Below are 23,863 nucleotides of genomic sequence, written 5' to 3'. Positions count from 1 at the left end.
GCAAAACTTCTACCTGCTATATTTATAATCATGGATTATTTCTGAGGAGACTGGAGATACCGAATGGTTTCTCTCCCTATTCCTTAGTTTGTTCTATTGGGCAGAAAAAGAGCTTTTCTCATTTTGCAAATCAGTGATAAAACGTATACCAGTACCGGCAAAAATATTAGCCTTTCTGCCTCCCTTTGGTTTCTTGCTCTGCAGATCAGAGTGCTGGACTAGTAGGACCATGTCAGTGGCTGCTTTGGATGTCATTACAATCTGGGACCTATTAGAGATACAGACTCCAATCTCTATAATCAGAACAAAAGGAGAAATTGGGAGCTGTAGTAGATACAAAGGGATTCCAAGGCTCAGGAGAAGTAGTATGATGTATTCTACTCTCTGCAGCAGCAGGGGCTCTCACTGATTGAGACTCTGTCCTGCTGCCTGCACTACAGGCACATCTCACAGCTTATAGCACTCCCAGGTGTCCCACCTCCCTCAAGCAGCAGCAGTACCAGAGGACAGTGATTCTTACAGCTCCCACATCCTTGTATTGAGGGCAGCTCAGGCTGCAGTCAACTCCTGTACCTGGACAGCAAACAAGGGCCACCACTTACAGCAGAAGCTACTAAAAGCACCTCATCATTTCTCTACCTGGGACCTGAAGCTCCCTGGAATAGTCTTTTAGGGACAAAACAATTTTCATGTCTGCCTCCACACATAAACACAGTAGAAGCAGCTTTTCTGTCCTAGACCGTGTTTTCTCTCTGTTGCAAACAAGGATTTTCATGGCTCTTTGTGATATGCTTTGAAGTTATATACCTGCACAAGAGGAATTAGATGCAGCATCCAGGTCTGCTACCTAGATGGTGTTTACTACATGGGAAAAAAAAAAAATCATGTTTTCTAATGATATTACAGAAATAACTGTACTTCTGCAGAAAGGCAGTGTACTGGAAGCTCTTTGTACTTGCTCAGACCACACCAATATGCATCTCCTGAGCCCTGCTGACTTTCATGTGTGGGCATTCCTGGAGCAGTGGAAGATGCTTATTCTTGTGCCAAAGGAAAGCCAGGGTAACTGTGCTATAGTTGCCACACACAGAATATCTTCACAGAGTGTGTCTTCTATTTATAGTATGTATTTTTCACTCAGGTGAAAGAGGGGCTGCTGGAGTACCAAAACTGAACAGGATTTGACTCTGAAAATGTATGTCTATGAAATAGAGCCAGGCAATGGTGTTTTTTGCTCCAGTGAGATTTGTGAAACCCTGCCCTGTTTTTTTTTTTTTTTTTTTTTTTTTTAAGCCAGGAGTCTACTACTACAGAGTGTGCTTTACATACAAAGTGAGGATGTGCTTAGGTAACCCTCAAGATTTTTTCATTACACAGAATATAAGATGATCAGTTACCAGTTTTTACAGGTTTCTCTTTTTTCTTGTTGGCTGACTGTTGCCATTATAGATGCCTAAATGTTGTATAGCGGCATTTAATGGTCTTAAGATACATTTGGTTACAGTCCTTTATAAGTTCCTTCACCTGAAATTATTTCTGTGTGCATCAGACAAAATTCAAGTAGGTTACACATAACCAGTCCTCAGTGGCTGTTTGCAGATACTATGTCAGGTCCTCTAACATTCCTCTCAGCACAGCAAGCCCCATAACAGTGAGGGTGCTGTCTGGGAAAAGGCTGTTGCTGCTGTGACTCTGAATATGATGCTTTATGTCTCTGTATACACTACCAGGGGCTGTCACTTCTGTTCCCAGTAGGATCACAATTTGTCCAGTTAGGGCCATGATGCTTCTGCAGCATAGCAGAACTTCCTTAGCCTCTTGGCTGATATCAAACACACTTGTTAGGCATATTGTAAAAAATGGAAATGAATTTTTTTCATTTTCCCAAGAAAATTCATAATGCTGCTTCTCATTTTTCCTGAGATTGTTCTCATCTGTTTATGTTAATTATTAGATATAGAACATTTAGACTTTAGAGAATATGGATCAGACATTTTCCTACCCACGTCTTACCATCCTTAAACTTTTGCACTCACTAACAAGTGGTAAGAATTGAGATAAAGAAGGAAATAACAGGATTATTCACAAATATTCACAAATATTAAATACTTACTAATAAAATATAGTAACTATTACAATGAAGCAACTATTACAATTAAAAGGTCATAAGTTTATGTCCTATGCTGATGTTGTAGATGATATGCTGCCCATATCGCATTTCATGGAATTTTCCAATACCTGACTGCAGGAGTAAGTTCTTCTCATCTTTTGTTATTCCTGTTGCCTATTATGAGATATGTACTGTGCATTTTTCCTCCAGCTCCTTTCTTTTTTATTATAGTAAATGAATATCTGTCTGCCCTGTGGTCTGATTATGTTCATATTGAGAAATTTCTTGCTGTTAAAACTGCAAACGTTTACATATTGAAATAGAGAACATTCTTTTGAGAGATCTAGAAAAATGGGAAGAGAACTGCAAGCCTTCATTCATCTTACTGTGCAGAATCCATTAAATGGAGTCTTGAGAAATGTTTTCTCCTTTTGACCACAATATGAAGAAAAGGTTTCGACCATTATTCAGGAAAAAGTTCTAGCTTCTTCCAGATCAACTATTATGCTCTTATAATCTTAAAGTCAGGCCTAAATGAGTGTTGTCAGCTTCAAAAACTTGCTTGCTGGCTGTCAGCCATTACTAAAGGTATGAATTGCACAAGTAGCAATCTGCAATGGAAGAGTCTGAATGGTTGAATTAGACTCACTTTTTTTCAAAGTATGCTATGCATTAGTATGCATATTGACCATCTCTATAGGATTCCAAAGAAGTTAAATATAAACACTGTCACAATATTGGTGTTGTTGGGCGATCTCATTCTCTTCAGAAAAGAAACTCCAACACAGCTAGAGTGGAATGAGGTAGACTCTGAATGTAATCTTATGCTGCTTCTCATTTTTCCTGAGATTGTTCTCATCTGTTTATGTTAATTATTAGATATAGAACATTTAGACTTTAGAGAATATGGATCAGACATTTTCCTACCCACGTCTTACCATCCTTAAACTTTTGCACTCACTAACAAGTGGTAAGAATTGAGATAAAGAAGGAAATAACAGGATTATTCACAAATATATTTCAGAAGTAGTTCTTATTTATCATATAGTTTTTAAATAATTCTGGCATATAATTCTAGAAAATAACAATGAAGGACTTGTTCTTACTGCAGTATCTGTAATCCATGGTTGTTCAGAATCCAAGTTCTAGATCCAGTTTCTCAGATACTTTCATAATCTCAGCAAGTATTGGGAGAGAATGAAGCAGATAACCATGTTTCTGATTCAGGGCTATTCCAGGAGCCCAATTAAAATCTTCTGGAGGTTTAACTGGCAGCAGATACTCCAGCATGCTTGTTGGACCTCCCTCCTGCCTGGTGTCCCTGTGGGACACAGTGCCATGAACTTATCTGACATGTTCTATGTGCTTTCTGCAGTCATATCCTTGGCAGTCTCCTATACTAGACTTGTATGAGCATAGCAATTGGACAGATCAATACAGTGGGAAAGGCATTACAACAAAGATGTGTTGACAAAAGAACTGGCACAATAGAGAGGTGCTATAAAAGAAGGGAAGAAGATTGCTCACCTGTATCAGAAGATTCTCAGAAGATTTCAGGTTCACAGAGGAACACTTCACTAAGGAGGGGCCCCCAGGAAGAGATCCATTCCTAGGGGCAGTCAGCCCCTAAATGAGGTCTGACAGAGGTGCAGCCAGGCTCCACCCCTTCCAGTCACACAGCTGAATTGCCTTCACCTGTGCTCCCAGGGCTGACCGGGTCCTTTCCCCAGGTGCTCAATCAGTGGTTCAGACCATGACTCAGCAGTTACCATACAAGGAGACCTAATGGAAATAGTGTCTTGATGCTGCCTCGGTGATTACACTCCTAAACATTCTCTGTTATAATATATGATGCTCTTTTACATGGTGGAGAAAGTCTAGAGATGTGTAAAGCTCTCATCCTTTTATGTTTTCTTTTATGTTTGCTGGGTCTGAAATGGGATGATGTGTACTGCTGTGCTAATTGATTAAATGGCATCTATCATAACATAAGAGATCAAACAGAATTCTTTTTTCTCCTCCGTTACAGTTTAAAGCTCTCAATTCTTCTCAGATCATTAGCGTATAATTTTCAGATGAGCTAGCCAGAAGGTCCCTAAATAAAAATTAGTAGAAGAGATTAGCTCGGAAAGCTATACTGGTAATGAGCTGTTGCACTGTAGTAATGTGCTAGGTTTATAGTTCATATCTAGCCCTAATCAGTGATAAGTGCAAGTTGTCAGCATTTGATAGCTAATTGGTGTTCCTTGGAATTACATTGCGACAAAAATATTGAAATTAAAATAAGGCTTCTCTTTATGTATGACAAGTTAAGAGTTAATTATAAACACTTAGGTTAAATACACCTCTTAGCTAAACTGTATGCAAATCTGTTGCTCTAAGGAAGTATTCGTTGGTCATCAAAACATCTTTGGTCCCTTTTGTATCATAATTTACTTTTCTTGGAAAGTGATACAGTGTCATCTTTGCAAAAACCAGAACAGGATCTTTAAACTATTTACTATGTGTTTAACGTATCATAAATCACATGCACACAAACCCTAAATCTGGGCTACTGGAAAATATTAACAAAGCAATAATGACTTGAACTCTCATAACAGCCCATTTGTTATTGACTGTATTTACTCCATGTTCATTTGAGAACTGCTATCCTCCCACAGAATTAATTGGACATAAAATCATAATATGGATCTGAAAAATTATAAAGCAGGAATAATTTAAGCCACAGGGCATGATGGACTTAAAAGCTTGGCTAACTTGACATCTGCAAGCTGAGATTTTTGTCACTGCACATCTATAATTAGGTGACTCTAATCATTCCCATAATGCTAATATGGGAAATGTCCTGCCTGTCCTCAGTAGCTGGCACTGGGAATGACTTCTCTGCACAGTGCTGTCTTTTAAAACTGTGGAGTCTGAGAAGCTCCAAGACCGGGGCTGGCTCTGAAATACGTGCTGCAGAGATTTTTAGCCACTTTCTAAGTGACTGAAGCATAGCATCATCATACCATCCCTTTTCCAGTCATCCCAATAGATTTTTTAATTGGCTGTTTAATTGACCATTTCCAATCAAATTTAACATGGGGATAGACCTTCAGATCTTTGAAGCCTATGCTCCTGGGACTGGGCAAGGAACACTGCAGAAGCAGGTGCCCGCTCAGGCTGGGCCTTAAAGGTATGAGGCAGCACTTACATGATGCATTGTGTGCAAGATTACACAAGGAGTTGAAATTGGAGGAGATGAGTCAGGCTGGGATGCAGCAAGGGGAGGTCATAGGGAGTATGGAGAAAAGGGAACAGCATAAGTGTAGGAAATGGAGAAACATCAGTCACAAACCCAGAAGAAACCATTCTTCATTAATTCCTCTATTCACAGTACGACTTGTTCATTTATTCAAAGCCTCACTGTTTGAAGTGCAATTAGATGAATGTATTTTCCTGCCGAGTAAAATCCATACAGCCAGCAGACAAACCCCTCTCTAAATGATTTGCTCATCAGTGTGTATAGGAGGATAGAGAGAAGAGAGGTGCTGAAATGAGTTCACTGCTAGAATCGTCTGAATTAAATGATTGATTTTTGCTATTGCAGTAGCTGCAAAAGTTAGCACTGAAACTTTAAGAAAGTTCTGCTACCATACAAATTCAATATTAGCATTCACATGTTGGAGGAAGAAGTCCCAAAGGCCTGGATGAGTTGAAACTCACTGTGGAGTAAATACAGACGCCAGATATTGTCTTCTTGGAGGGGGAGCCTTGAAAAGACTGTTCCCAAGGTACGGAAATATAAAATAGCCATTTATGCATTTGCATTCAGCACTCCTTCCTGACAACCCTGGATATGACTCTTACTGTCTTTTACACATAATGATACCTAACGTTTGATTTTCTAGGTGAAAGAGAGGTGGTAAATGTCATCCGTCCAGATCTGAGTAAATAAGTGAATTGGTGTCCCATGAGAAATTATTTGTTAAGCTGAAGAAGACGGGGAGCTGTAAAATGTATCTGATAGTGAAGACTGATGAGACAGCAGTAGCTTGCATTGAAGTGGGAGCTATCAGTGTAGAAGAAGGGCCACCAGGGAAGATCCACAAGGATCAGTTTTGGGAGAGATTTTATTTAGTGCTATTATTATGCCTCGATGCATAAAGCAGAAGCATGCTAATCACCCTGGCTGGTTGCACAAAGCTAAAGCCTTCCTCTGTACAAAAGAAGAGCATCAGATGGAAGTAGCTGTGGGACTTGAGTGTTGGAGAATAGAAGGGGCAATAATGGTCTGAGCAAGGGCTTGCCTTGACGGACTACTAACAATTTCTACTGAAATCTGGGAGCCCATCAGCTACACAGAAGAGTGGGATGTGTGTGCCAATTTAAGTGTATTGGTTAAGAATGACAGATGTTCACAGGTGATGTAACAGTGAGAAGGTTACAATGAAGTCTGCAGAGGCATTAGGATTGACAATAGAAAAATATTAATTATTAAAGGATGAATTCAGTCTGAAACAAGTACAAGAAAGACTAGCAAAGGAAGCAGGATAACTCTTGTGAGAGAAGATTAAATGAATTTGTCTTGCATACTCAAATAGAGTGATGGAATAGAGAGTGAGCAGCAACATGTCTGTAATTGCAGCAGGAACATTCCCATCCCTGGGAAGGGAGAGCACTGGAAAATAAAGGGCTGTGTTGGAGCATGGGTAAACAGGGGAGTAGATGGCTTCCTGCGTGCTGCTCTCAAGCGGAAGTCTGTGTGGGCACTGCTAGAAATCCCTAATGTTTTTATGGATGGATCTTATAAATGTTTATAAGGAGGATTATATGGTTCTCTCTACTGGGTTGGGGCAGAAAGTGATATTTCAGTGTCTTCTCATCCCAGCCATCACCCCCCTTTTTAATGATAGAGTGACAGGAATCCATGCTCACAGAAACAAGCGATGCATTCCACTTCCCTTCTTCTTCTGTGGTTGTTGTCCATATGCTCTCTTTTAACAGAACAATTTCAATTCCTCTTGGCTTTTTATGTCTCCAAATGCACTGACCAGGGATTGATGGGATTCTGAGGAACGCATTTGCTCATCCTTAGGAGAGCACAGCAGGCATGCAGAGAGGATGCAGGAGGGAGGCTGTAGAGCTATGCTGTAAACCACAATGGCACAACACTAAGAATAAAAGAAAGGCCATACTGATTCAGACCAAATGTTCCCTAGTATCCTGTCTGACTGAATTCAATAGCAGATGCCAAGAAGAGAGTGTAAAATTAGAGCTTTGCCAAAATATTCTTGCAACATCAACTATTTTCAGCTGCAGGAATTACTGAGCTTCAGCAGCAGCTCTGTAAACAGAAGAGGAACCTTCCAGGCACAGTGTAAATGAGTCCAGTTTGAGGCTTTCTGAAGAGAGTTGAAGGTTAAAAGGAGCTTTTTATGAAAGACTGACTCAGCTTGTGTTTGAAATTTTGTTTTAATGCTTCTGGGATTTTGAACAGCTAACTCTTCAATAGATATCTTTTTCTTTACCATTTAAAACTAAATACATACAAACGGTAGTAGCTGAAATTTTATGTCTGGCACTCACAAGCCTGCTCTGACTGCCAATCTTGTGGAGAGGTAGCTATTAGCATGGAAATACTTGAATTCACAGTTGATTTTCTGGGTGTAATAGATGCCTACTGAATGCCAAAGCATGCTCTGGTTACCTCAGGTAAAACTGCAAGCTATTTGACAGTTGCTACAAGGCAAGCTTAAAAGAATTCCTTTACTTTTCTGTCACAGGCTACTAAGAGATCTCTGAAGTGTTAGAGATATGAGAGTCTATGGAAGAGCTTGTCTAATTAATGGTATTATAGGGGGCAAAATAAATCCCACTAAAATAAAGAATTCATTTTAAAGGGGAGGAAAAAAACTCTATGTGATATGAAAAATATATGTGCATCATTAATATTTTAAATTGTTGCATAGATGAAGATAAATGTGTTTGGTACAGATGATCTCCAAACGGTTTACATGATAAATCTATATACATTTAAAATCATTACATATTGACTTGTCCACATTTAGAATAGGAAGTATTTGCATGGAGACTGGGGCCCTTGGGTTTTGTTTGGAGTCCTCTCTGAATGAAGTATGATGAAGTATTAGGAGGTCTAAGAACCAAACACGTACTTTTCTTGTGCCCATGTTTATAGATGAGAAAATTCCCATTGCCTTGCAGCAGCTGCTAGATTTTGCCCCATCCTGCCAAAACTTTTTAAACACATCATAAAACTGCCTGTGGTTCCATGGTTTAACTTCATTCCCATGTATTTGACTTCAAGAAGGGATTATTCTACTCATCATCTCATGCATCCTGTCACTAAATCTGTAGAAGGATGTTTTAAATCCTGCTGAAGCTTATGGGAGCCTTTCTGTTGACTTCAGTAACAGCTGGGTTTGGACCACACTGCCCATGGCTTTCAGCTCATAAAATCTCAAAATTGGAGCTTGTTTTCAGACATCACCAAAACCAAGCAAGGGTAGAGATTTTTTTTGATCTGTGATCGTTAGTTGAAGTTCATGACAGCATCCTCACTGGTTGTTACACAGTCTGTTTCATCACATCTCTGTATCAGCCCGTTGTGAGAGTAGCTCAACCCATCTTTGGGCAGAAGTTGCTGACTGACAGCCATTCATTTTTTTTTTTAATGAGTTTTTCATCTCTCTCCAGTTCCTAAGGAGCTCACCCCATCCCAACTGGCTGTACAAATGTGGAAGTTGCAGGCTTCTAGTCCAGAGAAAGAACGTAAAGTAGACAACCAAGTCCACAGAATCACAGAACGACCCAAGTTGGAAGGGACCTCAAGGATCATGAATCTCCAACCCCCCAGACACAGGCAGGGCCACCAACCTCCCCATTTAATACTAGATCAGGTTGCCCAGGGCCACAGCCTGGCCTTGAACACCTCCAGGGACAGGGCATCCACAACCTCTGGGTAGCCTGTTCCAGCACCTCACCACTATCATAGTGAAGAACTTCCCCCTGACATCCAACCTAAATCTTTCCTCCCTCAACTTCAAACCATTTCCCCTTGTCCTGCTGTTATCTACTCCTAGATGATTTGGAGTTGAGCAACTTGTATGCATTGTTCCCCAACTGATAAATGGAAAATGGCACATAAAATTTCCCGTTTGGAATTTCTTTCACCTTCTTTATTCCTATCCTAAGAGCATCATTTGGCTGTAACAAAGTCCATCTTCCCTGCTACTGAAAGAAACTGCTTCTTTTAGCAGCACTTAACAATTTCAGCCTTCTCTGTGGAAGAGTTTGGAGCTTTAAAGAGCTAATAAATTGATTACCAGGGATAATAGTAAGCCTTGAGGCCTCTGACTGTATATTTTGCTTTAATGTTGTTAATTCAGTATTTTCACTTCATTCTTCATTATTTCATGTTTTGAAAGTTTATAGCTAGGACTCGCTTTCACAAGAGTGCATATTTTCTAGTCTGTTGATCTAAACGAATGATTTTGAGATCATCAGCATTAAGAAAATCATGTTTCTAACAATTTCTCTCTTAGTTTTGGAATTCAAAAAGTTATAAATACTGGCTGTGGTTAGAAATTTCTCTTAAGTGTGTGCTCTCTCTGGTATGTTCAAAGCTAGAGTTTAAAGAGTCTCAGTTTTGTCACTGTGGAAGCACAGGTAAGATTTCTACCCATCCACACAGCCACCAATTCTTGCAGAGCTTACAGAGACGTGGTATCTTTGAGGCTTTTAAACTGTTTTCTCAGAGCTTCTTGAAATTGGCCAACAGGCTTAACATTTATTGCTATGAGGTAAGCTTATGCACAGAAACGTGGGCAGAATTAACTTTGCATTTAACTTTCTTCCGGAATGTCTCTAGTGAGTAGCGTAGGTGAACTGTGTAATTTTCATAGTGTTAGTGACAGGTGAAACCTGCTGTTTGTTTTCTTTCTATTCTGTGCAGGAATGTGCATGCTCTACAATAATGCTGTGGGTTGAAGGCTGCAGGGGGCTGGCATATAAAATCTTCCTAATCAAAGTAAAAGATATTTTGGTAGATGACCTTCCAATTTCCTGGAGATGTCATCTGTTTATGCTAGCAGTAGCTCTAAGTGGAGTAGTTTCTAAAACTGAACAAGTCAGTTTATTTTCAGGTACAACTCCATTTGGGATTTCAATTAGGATAACTGTAGCTGCTCTCCAGCATAGGGAAGCTTATGCTGCCAAATGGTGGCATCTTGATGAAGGAGTGTAAACTACTGCTGTCACTGCTGCAGATCAAATGAGCCTAACCAGAATGAAGTAATTATGAAATCCTCCTAAAAGATCATGAATATTCATGGTTAAAGTACAAACATTGTTTTCGTGTGAGGAAATAACACTGGTATTCCACTCACTACATACAAAATCATAATGCTCCTTGAAAGGGCACAGTACTATAGCTTGCTCCTCAGGCTAACAGGTAGCACTGTGTGCAGCAGTGAGCAGCCTTTCTGACCCCTTTCAAATTGTCATGCTGTGTTGGCCAAAATGTTTGCCTGTCTGTGTGGGGCATGCATAACACAGGTCGTGTCGGTTGGATGGGCACGTGGTTGTTGCTTGCACTGAGACGAGAGCTGAAGTGGCTGCTGCCCTGCCCTCTCTGCAGGGGCTGTCACCACTGGTAGCTCTTCAGCATGTGTCACCTCTGCTGATGGCACTGGCAGCAGCTGAGCTGCAGGATCTGAGACTTTCCAAAAAAAAACCCCCTTGTTTAGCCTCTTGAATACAGAGAGGAGAGCCTTGCATTAATTGGCCATGCATGAAAATGGCAGCCTTTTGCAAGGGCCCATACTAAACCACTGCTCAACCCTGCAGGGCTGTGGGTGCTGGGAGAAAGTAGTGCTGACAGCAAAGATGCTGAGTGGTGGGAAGAGATCCCAGTGCACTTGCTGGATGTCTCCTTGCTGTGCTCAGGCCACCATCTCCCCAGTTAGCCCCCACAGGGACTGGTGTGAAGGTGGCTTCTGGATCCTGTCCTCAGAGAATGGAAATGAGACAAGTCCTCACTATATTGTCTTGCTGTGGAAGAAAGGATCCCTATTCCCCTGTCACTGCCCTATAGCACCAGGTGTTGGCCAGGCACTCTCCATGCTGTCTGTACCCAGGATGAGCAGCGCAGGAGAGGCAGGCAGGCTCCTCAGGTCCCCCAGGGGCTATTCAGCAGTGGCTATGACTGTTATTTTCCCACTGAAAGCAAACAAATGGCTTCAATGAGATAAATCAAGCCAAACTTGTACCTGCAATGCTTCCAGACAGGGGAGCCAAACAAGAAAGGGCACAGAAGGAGGAAGGCTTTTTCTTTCCCTTTGTGAGCGTACCTCGGTGCAGGTTAGAACAAAGCCTTGTCACATGCAAAATCTTTAAATTATTTAAAATCTGTATCAATGCTGGTTTTAACTGTGTGGATCTTTTTTTCTCCTGTAAATAACAGTCTATTTACTGTTCAGGTTTTCCTAACCACTGGCATTGCTGGTTTGGTGGGGAATCTGGCTTTAACTTCAGCATACAGTTGCAGAGCCTAATTAGCTCCCTAGATTAATTGAGCTTCTGTTTTTCAGCTGAGAATTTATGAGGAGCTGGCACTGTAATGAGACAGAGCAGTAGGATCCTTTTTATCTTTGTGCTTTGTTTGCATGTTTTTAATGGTTCCTTGTGAATGAAGCTCGGCTCTGTGCTTGGAGTTGGAGATGGAGTCCATTTTAAGTGCTGTCCTCTCTCTGACACTGCAGAGCTGCCTTGCAGGCCCTCCCCTACTGCCCACCCCTTAGATGTACTCTGGTTGTGGTGTCAAAGACGTTCGCATCTCTAAGTTCTCATCTGAGAAGCGTATTGACCTGTAAATAAAGGGTTATGTCTTTTTTCAATATTCCCAAAATGAGTTCTTCTGTACCAAACCACAGATATTCATGTAGCTGTGGTGAAGACTCTGAGGAACTTCTTTCTCACATTGGATTAATCATTTATTGAAGCCTGTGCTGGTTCAGCTCTACTGCTGGCACAAGGCAGAAATGAGGAGGTGGTGGGGCCATCTTTCTCTGTGCTTCCTTGGGGCTGATACAGAGATGTGCAGCTCAGAGCAGGGCTGAAAGTGTCAGAAATTCTGAGTTCTTTAATTCGCACGGGTAACAGAGGAGCAACTTTTGTGATAGCAACTGCTTTATTATGAAATAGGTCTAGTGTAGGACTAAAAATGAACTGCTGAGAGTAGTCAGCAGAACCTCTAGACTGGGGCACTTCTATGTCATTTTTGGGTAACAAGCTACTCCTTGCCTATTTCGTGGAGCAACTTCTATACAAGTCCATTTATGGTCAGAGGGACAGTCAGTTCAGGATGTTAGAGCAGCTGAAGCTATTTGGATTATCTTTTTATTAGTTTTCAGTCTTTAGTGAAAGGAAAGAAAAGATGCTATCTTATGCATTTATCACATGCACAAGGATTGTTCTGCAACATGAAATTTCCACTGAGAGCTTTATCAGTCCCCTTGGCCTCACTCTGCTTGTGCCTACACACACTGCTCTTATTTCCTCATTGCTACTATCAAAATTATTAACAGAAAGGAGGGATGTAGCTAAGCAAACAATACTGGTTCTTCCTGAATTCAGCCGTTAGTAACATACCATTTTGGTTTGGTACCTTTTAAGCTGTGAACTGTCCTCTGTAGAGATTATTTCTGTGCAATAAGAGCCAAAACCAAATGGAGTATTTGTGTGGTTCTCTCATTATGCAAGCATTTATTGCTATGAACAAAGCACTGCATTAGCACAAGGGATCAGAGTTAAGACATCATGATCAAAACTAACTGCCATACTTCCAGAGATTTTTCCTTTTACATAACTCTATAAATAATTAGATTACAAGACACCTGAGGGCATACATCATCTTATCCTGTAACAATAACACCTTGAGAGAGTTGACAACATTTTTCTTTTGGCCAAGTGCCTAGGAAGACACCAAGGTGTATGATTAATAGAGAGCTCAAGCACACACCCTTGTATGTCCCAATGCTTATTTATAATATTGCATTCTACCTCTTGAGAGTGTTATTTTTATTCCTGATAGTTCTGCTTTTGTCATTAAATAGCCAAAATCCTTATACTAGTGGAGTGAGATGAAGGGGAAGATGAGGAAAATATTTTCTTTAAGGTAGTTGAAAAAGAAAAAAAAAAAAACAATTAGTGAAGTGTATAATAGGATTGGTTAAATAGCTCCACAGCAAAATTGTGATTCCAATTGCTGGATCTTCCTTTCCAGCAATCCCTCCACTTGTGGAAAAGCCCTGTACTTGTCACTCCCATGCAAAGAAAAAGATGCTGGGCAATGCAAATTCCTTCAAATTTGCTGAGCATAAAATTTTCTTCCTTCATTTCCATTCATGAATTCTATTTTGAAGCCCTAAACAAAAGCAATTATCGTTTGCCTCTGCTCTGTGTAACACATTTGGAACACATTACCAGCACGGATTCTTCATGTCATTCAGTGGAAAGATGTCAGAAGGCTCTGTCCAAACTGTGCCCCCTCATCCAGCCTGCACACATTCAGAGTAGTGCAGTGAGCATGCCAAATTATGTGGGGGTTATAGGGTGCCTTCAGTGGGTATCAGTGAGAAGCTGAGGGATGTAAGTGGAGATAGTGGCCCTTATGGTTATACAGCACCAGTGAAGGACATTAATAGGAGCAAGAGTTGAGGAAAGAGAAGATCAGTACTGGGAGAGGAGCTAGTAATGATACTGGACACTGCCAAAGACAGGTGCAGATATTTAGGCCAAAGTAGGATAAAATGGAGCAGTGCTGGGGTACTTTAAAGGGAGCTTGGGGTGAGAATCATAGTGTGGGACTTAGACTGAAGAAGGATGAATCAAGGAGGCCCAAGGAAAATTCTGATAGGAGGGAAAAGGACTGTCTGATGACAAAAAGACAAAAAGGATGTGAGTACATGAGAGCAAAATTCTATAGTGCAGGAAAGGACTGCAGTACTCTGGAACTTCACCATGCCTCACCAGTAGCAAATGCTAGCAATACCTCAAGGTAAATTGTGAGTCACCTCCTCCTGCTCTATTGCTTGTCTGTACGAAAGTGGCAGCTGGCTGCTGCCAGCTAGTTGGCTAGTTCAGCACTTGAGGCTTTTTAATACACAGGAAGGCTCTGAGCCTGTTGATATCTCAGTGAAATGTAAGCATAAATCCACATAAAATTACATAAAATATTTAAGAACACTGAGATTGTGAAATTAAGTACTACAGAGGCAGGAAATATCAGAAATAAGGTTGTGTTAGCAGACCTACTTTGGCCTCATGAGCTATGCATATGGTTGGTTTTTTTTGCAGGACATTTATTCCCTGTAAAATTAGCATCTTATAAAGGCAAATGAAGGACCTGCTTTGGAGATGAATCAGGACAGCACTGGGATGTGGTTGCCATCAGTAAACTCCATCCTGACTTGTAACAGGAGCTGGAAGGCATACAGAAGTTGGAGGTGTGGAAGAGAAGGGAGAGGTATTACAATGGGAGCTGGTACAGTCATCAGAACTGGTTCTGCCAATGCATTCCTAGTGTTTGTAGGTGGACTGTTAACTGTGTTTTTGGTTTGCTGAGTGACCAGACTTAGAACCAGCTTTTCCATTTTCTCTGCACCAGAAGTCAAAGGAAGATGTACATTGAATATGAAAGACTGTGTAATGCTCAGTACTCTGAAAGATCAGTGCTTCAAACCGAACACCTACACTTAGTGCAGCAGGCATTAACAGGGGATTATATACCTCACCTCAGAGGCATTCATCAGAAACTGCATTGATGAGCTCCACAAGAAAGAAGAAGGAAAGGCCTTTGAAGAAATAAGTCATTCTGGATGTAGAGCTGCATTTATTTAGTCCTAACAGCAGGCAAAGGACAAGTCCACACATTAAAAGAGAGAGATTAAATGAAAGACTGAATGACTTCTTGTTCAGTGAGCACTGTTTATCCTGTGCAGGGATTGAGGCAGGGGTCTAGTGGAAGATTGGTATCCAGTTGTGAAATTAAAAGACATAGTCTTAATGCACACAGTCAAGTGGGATTTAAGCATTGTCCAAACAAACTTATCATGATCTTGAGTACTTCATTTTTCTGATATACAATTCTATTTTGTTTGAATCTGAGTTTGATTAATTAATCAATTGTGAAGAAGGAAAATACAAATATATTTATGAGGAGCATTGAGGTATATGTTTTTTTTTTTTCCCCTCTTGCTGAGGAGGTGAAAATACTAATTTACATTGATCCCAGTTTGCGTGGTTGTCTCAGAAGACAAGAAATAGAAAACACTGTGCACACTGCAGCACAGATCTCTTTTTAGGAGATTTAATATCTTTTAGGGATCCTTAATAGTAGCTATTAAGAGACAGTAGACAGAAGACAGTGATATGGGTCTTCTAGGGTCTGCTGTAAAGTGAGAGGGTGAGGATAAGAGAGTAGCCTGGAGAAGAGACAACTTCCCCTCTTGTCTTTTCAGCACAGACAGCTGCTACTTCATGGGATGAAGTGAACCTTTCTGTCTGGCATCTGCACAGTTCTTCCTTTCTTTCTTCTTTGTACATAACTACTGACGCTCTTTTTAGAGATGTGAGTGTAGCTTTCTTTCCCCAGGGCTCCTGCCTCTGGATTTTTCCAAAGATAGAGCTTTGTGTAGTTTATTTTGGAGTTTAGTCTGTGTGGAATATAGGAAATAGTTAGCAGTGTTTTAGTGTAGCCATGGTGATACAAGAACCATGGCTAGGAAGGGTTTACAAGTAGGGGCAATGTATTTTGTTTGACCAAATGCTGCAGGTAGAAAAATCAAATAACCTTTAAGTATGGAAAAGGCTGCGGATATAAAGGCTTTGGCATCTGAGGAGTGGTATTTTTCTGTCCTCACCTTCATGCACTGTTCTCCGTGTTTTTTATTCCTAAATTCATAAGGAGTTACAATAAATTTCCTAAACATTAATGGATGGGATAGAATTACATTTAAGAAAAAGAAAGATGTATAAAATGGGGTTGGTGTGCTGCTCTGACATACCACTTAATTTCTCTTAGAGCAGAACACAAATGGATCATTTCTATTTCTAATGCATCCCTGAAGATCTCCTATTTGCTCTGAAGAAATTGGTGCATGAGCAACATGCACCCAGGAACAGCAGCTCTTCTATGTTTCCTATGCCTAAGTTTGTTTTGCAAGGGCAGAAGATAAAAAAATGTTCTTCCCTCTCAAAGTTCTTTTAGTCCAAATCTTCCCTTTGTAAAGCTTGTGGCTCCACAGGAAATTTTGCTTTTGCAAGTACCAGCTCACGAATCACCTAATGAAATAATTTTCTTTTTCATGTAGAAATGTCATGTCAGCACACACAAAAACAAGGCTTTTACTTCATGTCTCACACTGTATGGCGAGCTAATTTCAGTGAGATATTCAAAATATCAATAATTTTATTTGCTGAAGCTAGAGTGAGTTAAAAATTAATAGTTACTAAGCCACACATCTGTGTTATGTTCCCTTTGATTTTTAGTCTTTCTTTAGGAGTCAGGAGGGGCATCAGTGAGACATCAGTGAACCATGAGCAGGTGAATGTTTTAAGACAGTGTCTAAAATTGTCAAAAATATATGATCATTAACTTTTTTCCTCTTTGTTGTATTCCTCAATGTATAATACTGACAGGAGGCGAGTTATTTTGTCTATGTCTAAAGCTACACTGATAATTCAGATGCAGACAGTATTGGAGGAAACTCTGAAATTAGAAATCAGTATTGGCTAGACTTTTTTGCTGCTAATTTTCTTGCTTTAATTCTTAAAAAAAATCCGTCCTGTAGTTTCTTTCTAATAGATGTCATAGCATTTGAATTACAGAATAAGAATTTCTTCGGTATCATCATTCTTCTCGCACGCATGTATTTCAATGCAAGGCAGATGAGACAGATTATTTCATATTCATAATGCATATAGCTTTAGGAGAGCTGCACTGCAGTGTGCTGATGGGTTATGGCTGCATGGGTTATGTATTCTCAGGAGATCTACATGTTCAGAATGCATTCTTTTGCCCTTTCCCCCGTCGACTCCTGTTTTGCTGTGATAGAAGCACTAGCAAATGAAAGGCTTGTTATTGATTTCTGTACAGATGTTTATAATTTCCATGTTACTCTGCATCAGAGTGGCAGTAACTGATGTACAAAATTTGACATCTTAATTATTCCTTGATGGAAAGGAGGGCCACTAACCTGAGGTACAGCAGCCTATTAACTCGGGATCTGTGGATTCAAAGCAGCCTTAGGTCACAAGAGAAATGAGTGAGGCTGTCTCACTGTAGTCTTTGTGGATGTTTGCTTGCTTCTCAAAGCTGCCAGATTGTCTTCAGTGTGTCTGGAGCAGAAGGAAGCAGAAATCGTGAAATAGAAAATATTTTCCATCTAGTATTGCTAGCCTTGCAGAAATCACAAGTACTATGAAGCTCAGGAGTAGCACATTTTATGAGCCAGCATCAGCTCATTGCGGTGTGGCTCTCCTAGAGCTATAGGCCCCACGTAAATGCTAAATGCAACAAAATACGCAATCCCAAATGCTGTGATTTACCCAATTAAAAAGAGGGATTCAAGAATTCTGATGTTTGTCTAGCAGTTCTATCCAGTGGATATAGGTTAATTTCCCACAGGTTGCAGCTTTATGCAGAACTCCCATGAGCTAGGAATGTTAAATGCAAGACTAAGGACGCACATACACCATAAGTATTAGCAGAGGTTGAACAATGACCCACAAAAATCTAATCCCAAGCCATTGATAGTATTGCTGTCAAGAAGCAATTGCTGTGTGCAGTTTATCAAGCACAAGTAAATATCAGGCTGTTGTCTTTGCTTTGAGCCATGTGTAACTATTATCTACAACCTTTAGTGCAGGAGAGGCTCTTTTCAAGAAGATACCATTTCCCAACTGGTCAATTTTATTTGTGCTCCTCATGGTTAAAGATCCCTTAAAACTATATATTGTGCATTTCTGACTACAGGATTAGATGAATACCACACAAAAGTTACATATGCATCATCATGCTGTTAGAATTGTTGTGCTTGACGATTCCAGTTCTTAGTCTAGTCACAGACAGTCCCACAGTAAGGCATCAGCATTTCAAAAACTAACCTGTTCTGAACAATAGAGTAAATGGCAAGAACAGAAAATTTGATTCCCACTTCAGCAGAAGAAAAGATCTAATATGAAAGAACAGTTGTGAAAAGTCTTAAGGCTTGACTGACTTGTATTTCACCAATATCATCCAAAGTTATTTTAGTGATTTAAGTAGCAGCATTATTAAATTACACAGTGCCCCAGCAGGCAAGAGAAACTTTGGGTCCTCTAATCTAATCCACTACACTCTTGTCTACTGGAGCTCGTTCAGAGTCTGCTTGTACATTGGAAAAGGGCAGCACTTTGCCATCTGCTGCAGTGATTCCTTAGTCTGCAACGCTGGTCTGCTGTTCTGTATTCACCAGTGGTAACAGTGCTGAAGGAATGAGACCAGATGAAGACGTAGAAGGGGAATGGGAACATAAAAGAAGTTTAAGTTGTAGTCCAGAGTCTTTCAGCGTGCTCAGCTGCAGATACAGGATAGTGCAAACCTGAGGAACAGAACTAATTAGAATTCCATTAAAAAGAGGAGAAAAAATTTTGCCGAGACCCAAGTCACATCACGATGGTCGAAGTGAAACCTCGCTGGCTAATGCAGCCTTAATTCATTTTATTTTGCAGAGACAGCAAGCTCACCATGTTGCTTCGAGAGTCCCTGGGGAATATGAACTGCCGCACCACAATGATAGCTCACATTTCAGCCACTGCGGGGAACTACGCTGAGACGCTGTCCACCATCCAGATTGCATCCAGAGTCCTCAGGATGAAGAAAAAGAAAACTAAGGTAAGACACGTATAACTTCCTTCTTGTAATGCTGGAAAAGGGAGCAGGAAGGACCCCAAAAGATCCTTGATGGGGCAGCGAGGCATATAGCAAAATCAGTAACCAATTCCGAAGTGCAAAGGTTGTACGTACCTTGTCCTAGGCGAGTGGCTCAGAGCACATAGCAGAGACAGGGGAATGCAAACGCTTCAGCATCAAATAGAGGAGCGCTTTCAAACATATCTGTCTTAACAGGTTTTTAAACTATAAATAAATATATTTATTGATATAGCTGAGAGTGTAAATCTTCAGTTATGTTCCTAGTGCTAATGAAATAATAAGGAATGAAACCACTGTACAGTAAATTGGCTTTAATGAAGAGTTAGATTCTCTGTGCTTCTCACAGAGAGTAGGAGCAAAATGAATGCAAAGCATTGTGTCCATTGCCTGCACTGATGCCCTGTTTATCCTGACTGCCTCTAAATCCATCTAGGATAGATTTTCCAAGAAGTAAAGTGATGGTGGGCTATATCTAATTCCATGTTTATGGAGTCCTGGTTCATTCTGTATAGCTTGCAACGTGAACTGCGTACAACCAGTGAATGTTTGATTTAAACTGACAGTCTATGGATTGAAAAAAACTTTGAAGAGAGACAACTGAAGGGATTAATTCCACACACCATTACAGCAGTGTGTCCCCATGAAGGGATTCATTTCACACACCATCCCTGCAGTGTGTACCCAAGGACTCCCTTAAACATATTATACAACTTCACACATTGGCATTATAACCAAAAGGGACTGTCTTTATTTTTTGTGCCTTATTTCTGAAAAGAGTTTTCTTGTTCCTGTTCACACACAAAAATAGGAATGCCTTTGGCAAATAACCAGTTTATTTGGTTGGTCTAAATTAGGTAAGGGCTCCTGATCTATTTATTCAGTACGTTATTTTTTTGAGTGTGGGACATTTAGAGTTGGGGCATTGGGTACTCTGTTGAACACTGCTCTATGCTTGCTGTAATACTGGATATAAGGATCTTCAGAGTCTTGTGCCTTGGTTTAGGTATATAATTTTTTGTGTATGGATATGGTTTGTGCAAGGAGCTGTTTGCAATTCTGAAATGTCGTGACCTCTATCTCTCTGACGTTGCAGTACACATCGAGTTCTTCCGGAGGAGAGAGCTCTTGTGAGGAGGGTAGGATGCGCCGACCAACCCAGCTGAGACCTTTCCATTCTAGAAACACCGTTGACCCAGACTTCCCCATTTTGCATTTATCAAGTGATCCTGATTATTCATCCAGCAGCGAGCAGTCCTGTGACACAGTGATTTATGTTGGCCCCAATGGCACTGCCCTGTCTGATAAGGAACTGACAGATAATGAAGGTCCCCCCGACTTTGTTCCTATAGTTCCTGCTCTGCAGAAGACAAAAAATGAGGGCAGGCTGGAGGAAGGTAGTGAATCAGGGCCGAGCACATCTGAAAGAGATTGCCTGAAGTGCAACACCTTTGCAGAGCTCCAGGAGAGGCTGGATTGTATAGATGGCAGTGAAGAGACCAACAAATTTCCCTTTGAAGAGATGCCTGCTCAATTTAGCTCAGACCAGATGTCTAAGTGCTCTGTCTCAAGCCAACTGGCAGAGCTTAGTCACTTACCAGAGTCAGATAAGGAAGATACGATGCCAGAATGTCAGCATCCTGATAGAGAAGCCAAGGAAAATATAAATGTAACCCCCAGCAAAACTAAGAGAAATCACTCCCCCATTCCTTCCGGAGCTCTTACTAATATTTCTACTCCTCCTTCCCCCAGGAGTGTAACAGGCAGCTCTAGTAAAGAGCTTAGCTCTTGCCAGTTAGCGCACAGCACCAGCTTGCAGAGCAGCAGAGAAGGTCTCAACACCTGTGGCTTTGTGGAAGGGAAACCAAGGCCAATGGGTTCACCCCGGCTTGGCATTGCGAGCCTCTCCAAGACATCTGAGTACAAGCCACCAACTTCTCCTTCCCAGAGGTGCAAAGTCTATACGCAGAAAGGAGTTCTTCCCAGCACCACACCCCCACCAGCTTCCCTGAGTAAGGACACTGAGATGACATCTACTGAATCTTTGTTACAGTCAGAAATACGGACTCCACCCGCAGGAATGAGCCCTCAGATCATGAAGAAGTCAGTGTCTTCCAGCAATGGGGATTTTGAAGAGACCATTCTCAGTGAAGACCAGCAACAAAACCATTCTCCTGAATCCAAGAAGGAGATTCTGAGCACTACTATGGTGACTGTGCAGCAGCCACTGGAACTGAACGGGGAGGACGAGCTGGTGTTCACCCTTGTAGAAGAGCTAACCATTAGTGGAGTCCTTGACAATGGGCGCCCAACCAGTATCATCAGTTTTAACAGTGACTGCTCTGTGCAGGCTTTGGCCTCTGGTTCTAGGCCAGTCAGTATTATCAGCAGCATATCTGAAGATCTTGAATGTTACTCCAGTGCAGCTCCTGTGTCTGAAGTCAGCATCACTCAGTTCCTTCCACTTCCAAAGCTGGGCCTGGATGACAAGTCCCAGGATGATGGCAGCAGACGCTCATCTATCAGTTCATGGTTGAGTGAAATGAGCACAGGGAGTGACGGTGAACAGTCATGCCACAGTTTCATTGCCCAGGCATGCTATGGGCATGGAGAAGCAATGGCAGAACCTCCTGTCTCTGAGTTCGCAAGCACCATACAAAGCGCCAGCATGATTTGTGTAGGTGACAAACAGAAGCCAGTGACGGACAACATGCTTATATTGTCAGAAATGGGGGAGCAAGCTTTCAGCAAAGTGCCACCCATCAAAGGCTGTAAAATATCGGCTCTAGGGAAAACTACTGTCACAATTAAAAACACTGCAAGCCTCAACAGCTGTGAGGGCTACTTCCCAATGAAGACAAACATTACTGTTTATCCATGTATTGCTGTTAATTCCTTCAAAGCACAAGACACTGATGATGCTGTATCGGCAGTAAATGCAGACCCAAAGGTTGTTCACCCCCATGAGGGGAAAGAACCCAGTGCTAAAAAAGATATCAAATTTGAAGATCCTTGGCTGAAGAGACAAGATGATGTAAAAAATGACAGCTCTGGGAGCAGTGATGGGTCGAGGTCTGACATGACCACAGTTTCAGCCAAATCTGAGCAGAGCACAAAGCAGTCCCCAGCGGACAGGTTTAGCAGCAGCAGCAGCAGTGGGGATGCCTCTGTCTCCCCAGGATGTGATAGTCTGAAGAGGATTGTGGATGGGTGTGAGATGGCAGCATCTGGCTCTGCAACGCAGAGTCCCGTTCATTCCAGTGACGGCTTGAAGGGTGGCAGCCTCCCTCGAGGGTTGCCTCCAAAGGCAAGCAAGCCAGAGGAGTCTGATAGTCACTTCCATTCTACTGCCTCCGACAGCAATGGAGTTGTTTCTCCTGCCCACACCCAATTTTCTAAGGCCAGCCTAGACAAAAAAGTGGCCTCTCCCAAACATTGTGTCCTCACTCGCCCCAAAGGGACACCTCCTCTGCCTCCAGTGAGAAAGTCAAGTTTGGATCAGAAGAACAGAGCCAGCCCCCAGCACAGTGCTGCCAGCAGCACCACCAGCAGTCCCTCTGGCCAGCCCGTGTCCTTCCAGGCCAGCTTCCCCGAGGAACTGAATGCCAAACCAAAGGGCCCTGGCATTGACAACAGCAGCAGCAACAGCAGCAGCAAGCTGTTCAGTGCCAAGCTGGAGCAGCTCGCCAGCAGGACCAACTCCCTTGGAAGGTCCACAGGAAGTCACTATGAGTGTCTGTCACTGGAAAGAGCAGAAAGCCTGTCCTCCGTGAACTCCAAAATGAACCCTGGCAAAGACACCACCATGCCTAGGACTGGAAGGAGCATCAGTCGCAGTGTCATGTCCTCACCAACCAACTCAGCTCTCTCCCAGTCTGCAGGAGCCTCGCCAAAAGCTGGACAGTCAAAGATCTCTGCAGTCAGCAAGCTCCTGTTGGCAAGTCCCAAGGCCCGAAGCCTGTCTGCCTCTGCTACCAAAACACTCAGCTTTTCGACCAAGTCTCTGCCTCAGTCTGTTGGGCAGAGTTCCAGTTTGCCTCCAAGTGGGAAGAATATGTCCTGGTCAACACAGTCCCTCAGCAGAAACCGAGGCTCTAGCCTTGCTTCTAAATTGCCTCTTCGGGCTGTCAATGGACGAATTTCAGAGCTGCTCCAAGGCAGTGCCAGCTCCAGAGGCTTGCAGCTCCGAGGAAACGTGGAAACAGATGAGCGTGGTGGCCTTCATGGAGAGGAGAAGCCAGCAGTTCACGTGCTGCCATCTCCTTACAGCAAGATCACTCCTCCCCGGAAACCTCATCGCTGCAGCAGCGGTCATGGGAGCGACAACAGCAGTGTCCTGAGTGGGGAGCTGCCCCCCGCCATGGGGAAGACTGCCCTGTTCTACCACAGCGGAGGCAGCAGCGGCTATGAAAGCATGATGAGGGACAGCGAGGCAACAGGGAGTGCCTCTTCTGCACAAGATTCCATGAGCGAGAACAGCAGCTCGGCCAGCGGCAGGTGCCGGAGTCTCAAAACACCGAAGAAACGATCAACCACAGGTAAGCTTGAAGTGATGTGAAAGGGGAAAACAGACCAAAGCAGCTAACTGCTTCATGGTGGGGAGGCCCTTCCTGAAGATGGGCTAGTAGATCAGTGCCAGCTGTGTTTGCAGCAGAGATGAGAGGCCAGGGTAAGTGTCCCAGCCCCTGGGCTTCTTCCGAGCAACATGCACAAATGTCTGTGTTTGCACTGCATATGCAGTGGAGTCTCTCTCCCACCCATTTCACTTAGGTTTATTTCAC

General features: G+C 42.1%; 1 protein-coding gene across 2 annotated transcripts in view; it reads left to right on the top strand.

Annotated features, from left to right (window-relative positions):
* Window positions 1–23,863, top strand: part of KIF26B (kinesin family member 26B) — a 282,367-nt gene that overhangs the window by 237,985 nt on the left and 20,519 nt on the right. For both annotated transcript variants that reach the window (XM_090135322.1, XM_090135323.1), the window contains 2 exons: window positions 18,884–19,046; window positions 20,179–23,620. In XM_090135322.1, coding sequence (XP_089991448.1) covers window positions 18,884–19,046; window positions 20,179–23,620 — 3,605 coding nt within the window. The remainder of the gene's footprint in view (window positions 1–18,883; window positions 19,047–20,178; window positions 23,621–23,863) is intronic.

The sequence above is a fragment of the Phasianus colchicus genome, chromosome 2 (assembly GCF_987193195.1).
Source record: "Phasianus colchicus chromosome 2, bPhaCol1.hap1.1, whole genome shotgun sequence".
Taxonomy (NCBI): Eukaryota; Metazoa; Chordata; class Aves; order Galliformes; family Phasianidae; genus Phasianus; species Phasianus colchicus.
The sequence above is the reverse complement of the archived record's forward strand: the minus strand, read 5'-3'. Positions and strand labels throughout refer to the sequence as shown.